Source organism: Canis lupus, chromosome 16 (genome assembly GCF_048164855.1).
Source record: "Canis lupus baileyi chromosome 16, mCanLup2.hap1, whole genome shotgun sequence".
In the NCBI taxonomy this organism is placed as follows: Eukaryota; Metazoa; Chordata; class Mammalia; order Carnivora; family Canidae; genus Canis; species Canis lupus.
The window spans coordinates 26821009-26836372 of NC_132853.1; the positions used below are offsets into that span (position 1 = coordinate 26821009).

Consider the following 15364-nt stretch of genomic DNA (forward strand, 5'->3'; position numbering starts at 1 on the left):
CTTGATGTGTGTAGATAAGATAGGTAGTTACCTAATCTAGCTTTTTAGAAACTCCAAAGGCTGGGGACACAGAAGATAGTGGTAGTGAGTATGTATAAAATGCTGAAAAACTGCCCCCCTTTTAAAGATTAATTTATTGTTTATTGTATATATAGAGTGTGCATGCACATGTAAGCAAGTGGGGGGAAGGGGCAGAGGTAGAGAATCTTTAAGCAGACTCCCTGCTGAGCATGAAATCCACTGGGAGGCTTGATCCCATGACACTTGAGATCATGACCTGAGCCAAATCAAGAGTGGGATGCCCCGATGGATAGAGCTGCTACGTGCCTGGAAAAACTTCCTTTTACAAATGCTCAGCTTTGGAACAGGAGAAGGGAAGAAGGTATAGTGCTACATCCACAGTCACTCAGGTAACTTCTGGGTTTGTGTAGTACTCAGCTCTAGGCCCTTTGGAATTCTAGAGGTGGAATAATAGCTCTAAAAACAGATGAAATGTCTTCTTTGTATTTAAAAATAAGGAAAAAGAATATTTCTGCTTGGTTTCTGAATGTGATGTATGGTAACTTATAAACCAGTTATTTATAAGGATCCAGAGAACAAAAAACTAGAGTAATTACATTTTGATGGACAAGCTATAATCCACATTTATAATCAGAAGATTAGGAAGTAATAAAACCAGTAGCTGGCCCCACTGAGTATATTCTCAAAAATATGTTTTTCTTCAATTATTATATTAAAACCATAATAGAAAATATTAAATACTATTTTATTGTAAAATATATCATATATAGAAGAGAATATACACATATACATATATATATATATAAAATACACGGTTTAAAGAATAAAACTAATACTCATGAACTCACTTCCAAATGGCAATTTTTTTTAAATAGCAAAAATTTTCATAAGTGTTTTAATTTTTAAATTTTTTTTATTTTTTAAAAAGATTTTATTTATTCATGAGAGACACACACAGAGAGAGGCAGAGACATAGGCAGAGAGAGAAGCAGGCTCCATGCAGGGAGCCTGATGTGGGACTCGATCCCAGGACTCCAGGATCATGTCCTGGGCCAAAGGCAGATGCTTAACCACTGAGCCACCCAGCATCCCCAGAAGTTTTGTTTTATAAATGGCTTTTGAGATAAAGATTTATGGTAAAATTACATAAAGAGTACTTTCTACCATTGGGCAGTTAATCTTTTTTAAGATTTTATTTTTAACTAATCCCTACACCCGATGTGGGGCTCAAACTCACAACCCAGAGATCAAGAGTTGCCAGCTCTATGGACTGAGCCAGCCAGGTGCCCTTGACCAGTTAAACTATTAAAGGAAAAGAAAACCTTTCACCTATAAACATTGAATAAAAAAAAAATACATAAAAAAAGTTTCATTATCTGACAGTATTCCCATTCTAGTTGATAATTAATTTGACTAACCAAAGAGTCTACTGTTTTATCAAAGTACTCTACAAGTATGTGACATTACCATTTAAAGCATAAATTGTAACTGACTTTACTCACAACTATAAACACAAAAATAAAAGCTTTGGATAGTCTAGCCTTTTAAAATGGCCGATTTTTTCTCTAGTGAAGTAATAGGTTCATAACTGACATATTTTGTAATATTATACCATCTTATGCCTTATTTAACGAAATATTGATTTTTATGTAAGATTTATATTTAAATTAAATGCAACTGTGTATCTGGCATCCAATTTTGGCTAAAAATCATAGCATTGTACTAAAGCACAATTAAACTGTAATAATACACACATGTCTTTTATATAAAGAGGATTTCTTATTTTTTTGGAGGAGCAACAGTCTCAAACTTCAGTTTTTTTTAAATCAAGAATTCTATGGCTTTAAAATTAACATTTAATTAAAAATCTAAAATAAGGATTATTTAAATTTCATCTTTCCCTGCTGTAGGGTAAGAAAGTCTTCAATTTAACTAATAACAGGGCAAAAGATTTCTCCTCAAAAAATAAAAAGGTATCAGAAAAATTCTGTCCCAATAAAATTTTTTATACATTTTCTTCTATTTGAACAGTGATGACATTAATATTAATCCACAAATAATTACTCACCCAATGAAAGCCACCATCTGCTCCACTATGTGTTTGCTGAATGTTATTATAACGAAGATTTTCTGTAGAGAAAATACCAGTTAAAATAAGTATCTGTTATCAGAAAACCTCAATATAAATTAATAATCTGTTAAGAGTCTAAAAAGGCGAGGTGCTGCTCCAAATACAATTTTTAAAATTCTTAAAAAAAAAAACAAACAAAAACACCACTTGCCTCGCAAATGCTACCTACTTTGTATTTTAAAGATGTTTTTCCTTAAGCACGAATCAAGTCTTACAGGATACATGACTATGTCTGAAGGAAAAATGTGAGTCATGAAACCCAAGGCTGGGTGGACATTCCACATGTACCATGGATCTTAGAGTGGAGTATACAAACTGAAGTCATGGGTTCCCACACAGCCATTATACCAAAATTAAAGCTGGTCAAACTGAGGACATGGGTCTGGGTTAAATCTAATCCAGAGGATCCTGAAAAGCCTGTACATCCTTCGTTGAAAGTTTATAGAAGTTATTACAAAAGTTTCATTCTCAGAACCTGAATGATCTTGGACTTTTAGGCTTATGTACAAGCAAAAGCATCAATGGGTTACTGAGAATCATGATCAGAATTGGGTCATTTTCAATTTGGTGCTACTGAAGTACTCTCCTTTTTTTTTTTTTTTTAAAGATTTATTTATTTGAGAGAAGACAGAGTGTGTGCACAAGCAGGGGGTAGGGGCTGAAGGAGAGGGAGAAGCAGATTCCCCGCTGAGTAAGGAGCCAGATGTGGGGCTCGATCCCTGGACTCTGAGACCATGACCTGAGCTGAAGGCAAAAGCTTAACCAAATGAGCCACCCATGTGCCCCAGTACTCTCCATTAAGTAAAGATGCTGATACTTTAGTTATAAGTAAAGATGCATTTAGTGCTAACAGGTAGCAAATATCCTCAACTCAATTATTTATTATTATTATTATTATTATTATTATTATTATTTTATTATTTATTTATTCATGAGAGACACAGAGAGAGAGAGGCAGAGACACAGGCAGAGGGAGAAGCAGGCTCCATGCAGGGAGGCCGATGTGGGACTCGATCCCGGGTCTCCAGGATCACAACCTGGGCTGCAGGCGGTGCTAAACTGCTGTGCCACTGCGGCTGCCCCAATTATTTTTTTGAAGTATGTATGTACGTATGTATGTATGTATTTATTATTTTATTTATTTGACAGAGAGAGCATAAGCAGGGGGAAGGGTAGAGGGAGAAGCAGAAGCAGACTCCCCAAGGAGTGGGGAGGCCAATGTGGGCTCAATACCAGGATGCTGGGATCATGACTTGAGTCAAAGGCAGATAGATGCTCAAGCAACCGAGCCACCCAGTTGTCCCTGTTTATGTAACAATTTAAAAAAGATACTACCTATCTTATGAAAAAAAAAGCATATAGATGTTAAAAATAGTTACAAGATGGATGATGATTTCATAAACAGTTATACACATGGTGTATGAAGATTATGAAACTAACAAGACAATTATTACAGATTATTTAGGGAGAAAAGCACTCATATATAGGGATCCTTCTAGTTTCTATAAAAGCCAGCCATTGGAGCTATAAATCTTTCACTAAGAATTAGAGCTAATAGTTTTGTCTCTCAGTGATTTCACCACCATGAGTTTTCCCTACCATAATTTCCTAACATTGAAAATAAGCCAATGCCCAGATAATTGCATAATTCCATTGCTTGAAAACAAAACAAGACTTTGACTTTCTTTTTATATGTAACAGCTTGAAAATTCACTGTGCTGGGTAAGACATAAATGTGTCAGATATTTAAGAACATATGTCTCATCTCAGAGTCATTCGGGCTAGAGGTCAGAGTGGAGATTCTACCAAGTAAACAAAAACCATAGACCACCAAATAGCCCACTCAACCATGTGTGTAGAGGAAAGGGTTGAGTAGGGAAAAAAAAAAAAAAAAGATATGGGCGTAGAAAACTAACAGTGCCAGAATGAACAAAGAAGAAACTATTTATAAAAGAAGGTCCTTCAATAGAATGAAAAATCTTATATTCATTTATTAAAAATTTATTTATTAGTAGGGTGGGGTGCCGGGGTGGCTCAGTCAGTTGAGCATCTGACTCCTGGTTTCAGCTTGGGTCACGATCTAATAAGCACTGTGGGATTGAGCCCTGCATAGGGCCCTGCACTTAGCACAAAGTCTGCTTGAGAGTCTCTCTCCCCTACCCCTTTCCCTGCTCACGCTTGTGCATACTCTCTTTCTTTCCCTCAAACTAATTCTTTTAAGATTTTTATTTATTTATTCATAAGAGACAACAGAGAGAGGCAGAGACATAGGCAAAGGGAGAAGTAGGCTTCCTGCAGGAAGCCTGATGTGGGACTTAATCCCAAGACCCCAGGATCACGACCTGAGCCAAAAGCAGATGTTCAACCACTGAGCCACTCAGGTACCCCAAATTAATGAAATCTCAAAAAAACTCAAATTTACTGAGTGGTGCCTGGTTGGCTCACTCAGTAGTGCATGGGACTTTTGACCTCAGGGTTGTGAGTTTGAGCCCCACATTGGGTGTACAGATCACTTAAAAATAAAATCTTTGGGCAGCCTGGGTGGCTTAGCAGTTTAGTGCCTGCCTTCAGCCCAGGGTGTGATCCTGGGGTCCCGGATTTTAAATAAAATGTTAAAAAAAATCTTTAAAAAAATTTACTGTCTACTACAAGTCACATGATATATTCTAGGCACTAGAATACCTCAGTGAGCCAAAGACAAAACTCTCTACCTTCATGGAGCTTATATTTCTATGTGTCTGTGGTGGAAAGATAAAGAGGCAAGAAATAATACACACAGTGAGAAAGTTATAGTGTATGTGAAATATTAAGTATGAGTATAAATATAACGACTTTGGAAATCCCAATCTGATATTACAAGGTGGTCTAATTTGAAAAAAAAATTTTTTTTAAAGGTTTTATTTATTTATTTATTCATGAGAGACACAGAGAGACACAGAGAGAGAGAGAGAGAGAGAGGCAGAGACACAGGCTGAGGGAGAAGCAGGCTCCATGCAGAGAGCCCAACATGGGACTCGATCCCGGGTCTCTAGGATCACACCCTGGGCTGCAGGAGGCGCTAAACCACTGCGCCACCGGGGCTGCCCCTAATTTGAAAATTTTTAAAGATTTTATTTATTTACTCATGAGAGACACACAGAGAGGCAGAGACATAGGCAGAGGGAGAAGAAGATTCCCCGCGAGGAGCCTGATGTGGGACTTGAACCCAGAACCCCGTGATCATGACCTGAAGGGAAGGCACACTTAACCACTGAGCTACCCAGGTGCCCCAGCTACTTTGAAGTTTTTAGGGGAAGTTTAACAAATAGCAAGATATTAATAAAAATGACAATATTTTTGACTACTTTAGGCTGAAGAAAAGGGGAAAAGAACCAGAAAAAAAAAATGGGTTTACTAGATTACAGAAAAATCTGTATCTGGGGTTTCCCTCTAGTTACTTCAGAAACAGTTAAAATATTCATATTATGTGTTACTATTGCTTACCCAAAGAATGAGAAATGTTTGTTGCCTGGAGCTCATCTGGATGTACATCAAGTGACATGCCTTTAGAAAGTCTGTATCCATTGTACAATGGAACACAGCAAACATATCCATGGTCTCAGTTTAGTGAAGGAACTCAGATTCTCTGCTTTCAGAAATGTAAAAGGATTTTGGCTTTCTTTTTTTCTTTCCACATATATATTGGGTATAGCTTTAAATTTATAGAGTTTGGTTTGAATTCCAGGTTTGTTTATTTGTTTTAGATTTATTTATTTATTCATGAGAGACACAGAGAGAGAGCCAGAGACATAGGTAGAGGGAGAAACAGGCTTCTCGCAGGGAACCCACTGCGGGACTCGATCCTGGATCCCAGGATTACACCCTGAGCCGAAGGCAGACGCTCAACTGCTGGGTCACCCAGGCATCCCGAATTCCAGGGCTTTAGGCACAAGAAGAATTTTTGTCTTCTCTAACAATCAGTTCGCCTATGTATGAAAATACGGATAATAACCATCTCACAGGATTGTTTTGAGATGACCAATGCACATTGCATGGCACAGGTCCTGATAAATTGCAGACAGTAAACAATTCAGTTTCTTTAATCACATAAATAATTTATAGTTTAGAAGGCAACTGAAAAGAACAGACAGAACACTGAACTTGAAGCCAGTAGACACAGGTTCAAATTTCAGCTGTTACTTATTTTCTTAGGCTACTATTACTTATTAACTTCCTAAGCATTTGTAAGACAATTACAAATTGGGAGTAGTAATTTCTCTGAGGATTATAACAATAAAATCAGCTCATAAACACTAAGTGGTTTAAAGTGTGAAGTACTATACAAAAAAATTAAGCATTATCAGAACTTGAAAAAAACTGAGAATGTTTAAAAATATACTATTTTTAATATTTTGTAATGAAAAATCTGATTAAGTTGCATGCCCTATCACTACAGAATACTCTTAGCATAATACATTTTACCATAATTTATGTAGACAGTTACTACACAAAGCTGGGTGCATAAAGCTTATGGATTCTCAGAGAAGTTGCTATTATAAAGGGAATTAAAATAATTTGTTATTGTTTGTTAGGAATAATTAATAATTTTTAAAAAGCAAAATGATAGCTTCCCCCTTCCTTCAGAAAGAGCTAAAAAGATCAAAGACAAAATTATCTTCTGATATACTGCAAAATAATTTACTACTCACAATCGTACTGTATTATTTGAAAAAAAATCCTAATACGGTATTGTAGTATTTACCAAAGTAACTAGCATTCCAATATTAAAAAACTCATTTCATTGAACAATATACTTAAATGTAAATGGGAGAAAATATATTCCTTGAAGGAGGAATGCCCTTGGAATTGTGAGTGATTATCATGGCAGAGGAGTAGAGGATAGGCTCAATAAACTTTTTTTTTTTTTTAATTTTTGTTAGGCTCAATAAACTTACTCCAAATACCAAAATCTAATATTAGAAACTGGGCAGGTAAAAGCAGCTAAAGTTTTTCTTTTTTTTTTTCTTTTTTTTTTTTTTTTTTAGCTAAAGTTTTTCTGTCTCATTCTTCTCTTCTAATAAGTGAAGGCAGAGAGGTATTAAGATGAAACTTGGGACAGAGGTACTTTTAATTTTGAAGGAATCTTATTAGGGCACAAATATTACTCACTGCTCTTGCCTTTCCTTTTGTGAATGTCTCTGTGTTGCAAACATCACTGATTAAGAAATTCTTTTTAGTTAAATTTTATTTTTTTCTAGTGAGTTTGTCCTTTTAAAAGTAATTCATATCATAGTTCTAGAAGTACATATTCATTCCATTTTATTCTCTTTCTATTCATATGTGTGTGTATATATATGTATATATATATATATACACACACACATACATACATACGTACACACACACACCCCTCTATCCTAAAGCTTTTGTTAAGACTGGCTTTGAAAAATAACAGATTCTAACTTCTCTAACCACAACCACAGCTCTTCACCTCTTCAGAGTTCCCCTTTTCCCCCATTCTCCCCCACACTAACATCTGGCTGGTTTTCTGTAAAGGACTGGTGCCTTGAGAGGAGTATTATTGGGGGGTATAAAAGAAAAGTAGAATTAGTGAAAGGCAATCTTCTCGCAGCTAATGGTCAGCAAAAATATGACATTTTTGAACTATGAATGAAAATAATGTGCATTTTCCTATATAGGAACACTATTTTTGCTTGGTAATAGTCTTGGATGAGCAGTTTCACAAGGCAAAAAGTAAAATAAAGAAAGACAAGAAGGGAGAGAGGAAAAGGAAGGAAAGAAAACAAGGAGAAAAGTCTTAAAGTGGCACAATTTTCCAATAAGGACAGGGAAAACCTGCACCAAATTCACTAACCTCCAAGTAACTTTCCATGGTTAAATACCTAAGTAAGATACCAACCAAAAGAAGCAGAACCAAATATTAACAATTCATATTAGAATGAGCAAAGGAATTAATTTTCAATGCTGTTTAATGGGTTCATCATCATTAGGCAGTAAACCAGAAGGTATAATTACCTGGATATGCATTTTAATTATTGCTTTTCCAATCAGAGTTGCACCAAAGAAAGTCCAAAAAGGTACAAGAAAGTGTCCACATGTTATTCCAGCCAGATCAAATAGAGGATTTGGAATCTATTAAAAAAAAAAAAAGGTTAAAATATATAATCCAACAGCTTAATTTACCACCTACAGCTATGTGGAATTATGCTTTAAGCCTTGCTTTCATAGGTTCCCTGATCAATACTAGACTGTTCAGAAGGCTAGGCAAGTATTCTAATGTTTCTGTAAGTTGGGTCTCATATTCATCTCAGGTTGCTGTTCAAAGCAAACCCAGCTGTCCTTCTGCTTACACTACTTATAGCTAACACCTCACAAATATACTTTTCTTTAAAAAATCACATTAGAATTGGATTAAAAAAAAATGGACCCACAGGAATTTAGTATCATTCAGCAGATATTTTGCCATTTGCTAGCTGTGTCTAAGGTGAGGTATAAAGGAAGAAAAAGAGTTAAGATTATTTTAGTAGTTAATAGGGTTCTAAAATCTTCAGCTTGAAATAAGAATATTATCTAGGGACTCCTGGGTGGCTCAGGGATTGAGCATCTGCCTTTGGCTCAGGACATGATCCCGGAGTCCAGGAATCGAGTCCCACATTGGGTTCTCTGCGAGCAGCCTGTTTCTCCCTCTGCCTGTGTCTCTGCCTCTTTCTCTGTGTCTCTCATGAATAAATAAATAAAATCTTAAAAAAAAAAAAAAAAAAAAAGAGGGACGTCTGGGTGGCTCAGGGGACGCCTGGGTGGCTCAGGGGTTGAGCACCTGCCTTCAGCCCAGGGTGTGATCCTGGAGTCCCAGGATCAAGTCCCATATCAGGCTCCCTGCTTATGTCTCTGTGTCTCTCTCTGTGTCTTTCATGAATGAATGAATGAATAAATAAATATTTTAAAAAATAAAAAAGAATATTATCTAGAAATATTCTCACATATTATCTAGAAATCACTCACATCTATACAGCAAACATTCTTTTAAAATTACAAATATAGGGGATCCCTGGGTAGCTCAGTGGTTTGGTGCCTGCCTTCGGCCCAGGGCGTGATCCTGGAGTCCCGGGATCGAGTCCCACGTCAGGCTCCCTGCATGGAGCCTGCTTCTCCCACTGTCTGTGTCTCTGCCTCTCTCTCTCTTTCTCTGTGTCTCTCATGAATAAATAAATAAAATCTTAAAAAAAATTACAAATACATTTACATGTAGATGTGCTTTTATTCCTCAACATAAATTCATAATTTGTATTTTGCACATACAAATCTCATCATTTGTATGACAGACCAAGGCTGTAGGGCTGTGTAATATATTTTAAAAAGAAAATCAAGTGTGGAAATATGAGCACATAGATTCAGATGTTTTGAATACTCAGTCCCAGACAAAGAAGTGATTCACAACAAATACCTTTTCCAAACATTCCCACATTTCAAGAATGCTGAAAGACAATTTCATGTAAAAATGCAAAGAAACCACAAGCTGTTTTTGAGCACTTCATCCATTTTTCTCCCATAGAAGCACTCTGTCCTTGTGGCAGTTGGCAGAACTCAGAAGCTAATTAATTTATATAATTTCATTTTTGAACTTTCAAAGCAAAGCCTAGTTGTTTAAAAAATATTTGTGACATATGTTCTTTTAAAAACAATGCCACGACTAAATTAGAATTCAAGTATTCTTTTGTTATAACACTTGGATTTAATAACTCAGTTTTGTTTTGCTCATCCAAATTCAAATGGTTGTTTTTTTTTTTTTTTTAAAGATTTTATTTTTATTCATGAGAGACACAGAGAGAGAGGCAGAGACACAGGCAGAGGGAGAATCAGGTTCCCCACAGGGAGCCCAATGAGAGACTTGATCCTGGGACCTTGGGATCACACTCTGTGCCAAAGGCAGATGCTCATCCACTGAGCCACCCAGGTGTCCCCCAAATTCAAATGTTTTATGCAATTTCATCTGTCTTATACTCATGTAATAACAATACCATCTGCACAGCTTTACATGGATCATTTTTTATATTTTCTCACGTGACCCTCATAACTCCATGGACTGCAATTTTGTTTTCCTTTATTATCAGGCTCTACCTCATGTTGAAAAAGAAATTAAAGTATACAAGATATGTAAAAGAGTAGATTAAAAATTAGAATTTGCTAAACATGTTGGACACCTCAGTGTATGGATACCCTCAGTAGAGCATAATCAGTGTATTTATTGTTACATACTATTTATTCTTTTTTTTTTTTTTTTTCAACTGCTGACTAAATAAAGGAAGACTGGGATTAAAAGAACTACTAAGTAGCTTTGAAATTTTCCCTCAACTAGTAGTTTTATTTATCTTTGTTTTCTTTTTTAAAAAGATTTTATTTATTTATTCATGAGAGAGAGAGGCAGAAATATAGGCAGAGAGAGAAGCAGGCTCCATGCAGGTAGCCTGATGTGGGACTCGATCCCAGGTCTCCAGGATCACTCCCTGGGCCAAAGGCAGGCGCTCAACTGCTGAGCCACCCAGGGATCCCCTATTTATCTTAGTTTGAATGTTAACAACAAAATAACTAAAAAACTTATTTGAAGTATATATGCTTTTAACACTTTAAGTATCAAAAATTTTCCAGAAAAAAGTTCCTAGAAGGCCAGAATGATCTATCAATTTATGTTCAATATTGATTATTCCTAGTCAAATATAAAGAAGACTGACTAGTATAGAAAGTTGATTTTCACAGTGAGGACACAGGGATAGATGAGTGCCAAAGAATAAATACTATTTTTTGTTTTAATAAATTGAAGGTATTCCATGTTTTCCCTAGGAATAATGAAAGCTAATTTTTCTTGAATGCTTTGACTTGTTCGGTGCTTTTCTAATGTTTCTACATCATCAACTTAATCCCCAAAACAATGCCAAAAGGTATCATTACACTCATTTTATAGAAAAGAAAAGTGAGAGACAAGTTTGACAATTTATTCAGGATAGTAGGATTTCATTCAGCAGCAGAGCAGGATTTCAACCCAGGCAATGTGGCTCCCATGGTTGTTCACTTAGCCTCCAAAGTAAGGACATTATTATCCATTAGGCCTCTCAGCTTAATCCCATTCTGTTGACTTTCACAGCACTTTCTATTTATTCCTGTATTTCAATGGTCTCCCTCACTAGACTTCAGGATCCTTGAGGAGGAAAGGGAATATATCTTTCATCTCTTTATTCCAAACACTCATAACTGAATGAAAGCTGACAGATAACAATAAAAGATGATGGTGGAACAATAATGTTCTAAGCACTGTGTTAGTTCACATATATTTCCTTAAATCCTCACATCAACCTTTACAATGAGTGTCTTATTGCCCCATTTTAAAAATTAGAAAACCAGGGTTTGGAGAGTAACCTGACTAGGTTACATAGCTACTAAGAGGCAAACTGGTTTAGGAATGCCAAAGGGGGCAGCCCTGGTGGTGCAGTGGTTTAGCACTGCCTGCAGCGCAGGGTGTGATCCTGGTGACCCAGGATAGAGTCCCACGTTGGGCTCCCTGCATGGAGCCTGCTTCTCCCTCTGCCTGCGTCTCTGCCTCCCTCTCTCTCTCTGTGTCTCTCATGAATAAATAAATAAAATCTTAAAAAAAAAAAAAAGGAATGCCAAAGGCAATTCTCTTTCTACTATATCACACTACAATATACTTATAAATTGCTCAAATGGTTGAGGTCAATATTATGATAAAGAGCTCTACATTATAAAGAAAAATCAGATTATGAAAATTTCTAATATTGCCAGGTTCAAAAGACAATAATTCAAGCACATGTAAATCTCTAGAATGTTCGTATCACATTAGAAATTTTGGCACCAAATGTCCTCTTTTATAGCCATTTGCTTTGCTAAGGGAGGAGTACTCAAAGATGAATTCATATTCTAGTACATAATGGGTAAGGGAATTGTGTGTCATTAGACAATAATTTTGTGAATTATATTTACAGTAGCGGTTTTTATCCTATCAACTAGGTGTAACTAGTTATACTGGCCAAATCCACCACTGAACTGCCAAAAATTATGTACAGGTTACCAAAGAAAACTTTGATCAAAATGTTCCATTTCAAACATAACTGCTTCTATTATATTAGAAAAAGACCAGGATAAATACCAACTCATCAAGGAATGTCAATTTCACAAATCTGCAGTTTGAGATATTAGCTATATATACATTTTAAATATTTTATTTATTTATTCATGAGAGACACAAAGAGAGAGAAAGAGGCAGAGACCCAGGCAGAGGGAGAAACAGGCTTCATGCAGGAAGCCCGATGCGGCACTCGATCCTGGAACTCTGGGATCATGCCCTGAGCCAAAGGCAGACACTTAACCACTGAGCCACCCAGCTGTCCCTATTAACTACAATTTTGACGTAAGTGGTTTCTTAGTTCATTGTAGCCAAAGTTGCACATAACTTTGCCTGAGAGGTTTCAATTACCTTGATAATTGTAAATATCCGCCAAAACAGGTTTCATATAAATTCTTCCTTATAACTAATGCTTGAAATTCTGGAAAAAGAGTACTTATCTATAACTCTGGTAAGAATGAAGTCATTGTTATTTAGTTAAATGCCCTTCATTTTATAAATTCTTCATGGAAAGGAAGAATCTTACCTCTTTTATTCTTTTTAAAAAATCTTTTATTTTTTATTTTTTTTTAATTTTTATTTATTTATTTATTTATGATAGTCACAGAGAGAGAGAGAGAGAGGCAGAGACACAGGAAGAGGGAGAAGCAGGCTCCATGCACTGGGAGCCCGATGTGGGATTCGATCCCAGGTCTCCAGGATCGCGCCCTGGGCCAAAGGCAGGCGCTAAACCACTGTGCCACCCAGGGATCCCTTAAAAAATCTTAAAAAAAAAATCTCTTTTATTGGGATGCCTGGGTGGCTCAGCAGTTTAGCGCCTGCCTTCAGGCCCAGGGTGTGATCCTGGGGTCCCAGGATCAAGTCCCACATTGGGCTCCCTGCATGGAGCCTGCTTCTCTCTCTGTCTGTGTCTCTACTTCTCTGTGTGTCTCTCTCATGAATAAATAAATAAAATCTTTTAAAAAAATCTCTTATTACTGAAACAAGCCACTTAGGTCTGAAGTCATCATGGCAAGATGAAATGTTTAAAAAGTCAATAAACGGGATCCCTGGGTGGCGCAGTGGTTTAGCGCCTGCCTTTGGCCCAGGGCGCGATCCTGGAGACCCGGGATCGAATCCCACGTCGGGCTCCCGGTGCATGGAGCCTGCTTCTCCCTCTGCCTATGTCTCTGCCTCTCTCACTGTGTTGCCTATCAAAAATAAATAAAAATAAAAAAAATAAAGTTGTTTAAAAAAAAAAGTCAATAAACAAGATATGAACCTATCCAACAGAAACAGTTCATTTGATGAGTACGACGAATGATTAATAAAATTACATACTCATCTAAAGTGATGGCATTTTTGTTCACTCAGATGTTATCTTTATTTTTTTCTAGTGTGTTATCTTTAAAAGCAAATTGGATGGGACGCCTGGGTGGCTCAGCAGTTGAGCGTCTGCCTTCCAGCTCAGGCAGAGTGTGATCCTGGAGTCCTGGGATCGAGTCCCACTTCACGCTCCCTGTATGGAGCCTGCTTCTCCCTGTTTCTCTCTCTGTGTGTCTCTCATGAATAAATAAGTAAAATTTCAAAAAAAAGGGAAAAAGAATAAAAAATAAAAACAAATTGGATCAAATATAAATCTAGTATTTCTTGGAATTTCTCACTTTTAATACAATTCACTTACTGATGCACAGGCCAAAATGCCAAAAAATCCAACCTTCTGTACTAGGTTTTGAACTGCCAGTTTAGCCCGGGAAGCAAAGTCCTGTATAAAAAGAAGATATCAAAACATTAATAAAAAGTAAAAGAAGAATCAAAGATGGGTCTTTTACAGAGTTTATAATATTAAATGTCTCACAACTTGATTCACTTAATCATTGCTTCTGATGGTTTAAAAAAAAAAAAATCATAGCAGGTTGTACTAGAAAATATGCAAATAAGCTCTTATAGAACATTAATTACACCCTTGAAGATAAACTTTTACCACAATTCAAGAATAGGCCAAAAGAGTTACTTTAGTTTTCAGATTATCTCTGGATTATCTAGGGATGAACAAAATGTCATAAACTAATTATGAACCAAAACTTTTTTTTTTTAAAGTAGGCTTCAGGGATCCCTGGGTGGCGCAGTGGTTTGGCGCCTGCCTTTGGCCCAGGGCGCGATCCTGAAGACCCGGGATCGAATCCCACGTCGGGCTCCCGGTGCATGGAGCCTGCTTCTCCCTCTGCCTGTGTCTCTGCCCCCCCCCATGTGACTATCATAAATAAATAAATAATTCATTTAAAAAAATAAAATAAAATAAAGTAGGCTTCATACCCAGCATGGAGCCCAACTTGGGGCCTGAATTCACAACCCCGAGTTGAAGACCTGAGATCAAAAGTCAGACATTCAACTGACTGAGACACCCAGGTACCCTGAACCAACTCATTCTTTTGGAAATATTGACCTACCACATGTGTCTTTCTCTTTCCTTCCACCACTTGTCAGACTTTCTCCCTGATTAACATCACAGTTAAAAATCATAGGATTTTTCAAGACAGCCAAAGAAGATACCTCTTGATCACTAGCCAGAAGATGAAAAAAATGCTTATGTGGCAATAACTGAATAAGTATTTATTACCCCTCAAAACAAAATGACATCTTACATTTCACAGCTTGTACTAGTTTTATGAAATGTTTTCAAAAACATTTTACTTGAGCCTTTCAATGCTCCTACAGTGTAAAAGGGCAGATCCTTCAGACTCTGAAATCAGTGCTCTTTTAATTTTCACTATGTTATCTCCCATGCTGAAACATGCAATTGGCTGGCTAGCATATATCCAGGATTTTCTTTTTCCTGTATGTTGATGCTACAATTATATATGTATATATTTTTTCGTGCAAGTGCCAATCTGGGGACACCTGGCTGGCTCAGTTGGTAGAGCATGAGACTCTTGATCTCAGTCAGGGTGGTGAGTTTAAGCTCCATGTTGGCTGCCGGGCTCACTAAAAGAAAATAGAACAGGGATGACTGGGTGGCTCAACTGGTTGGGTATCTGTATTTGGCTCAGGTCATGAACTCAGGTTCCTGGGATTGAGCCCCACATCAGGGTCTCTGC

General features: G+C 36.8%; 1 protein-coding gene across 7 annotated transcripts in view; it reads right to left on the reverse strand.

Annotated features, from left to right (window-relative positions):
• Positions 1-15364, reverse strand: part of VMP1 (vacuole membrane protein 1) — a 143800-nt gene that overhangs the window by 25577 nt on the left and 102859 nt on the right. For 5 of the 7 annotated variants that reach the window (XM_072779729.1, XM_072779733.1, XM_072779728.1 and 2 more), the window contains 3 exons: positions 13951-14031; positions 8168-8284; positions 2090-2151 (listed from right to left, as the gene is read on the reverse strand). In XM_072779729.1, coding sequence (XP_072635830.1) covers positions 2090-2151; positions 8168-8284; positions 13951-14031 — 260 coding nt within the window. The remainder of the gene's footprint in view (positions 1-2089; positions 2152-8167; positions 8285-13950; positions 14032-15364) is intronic. The other 2 variants (XM_072779731.1, XM_072779732.1) reach the window with 2 other exon arrangements.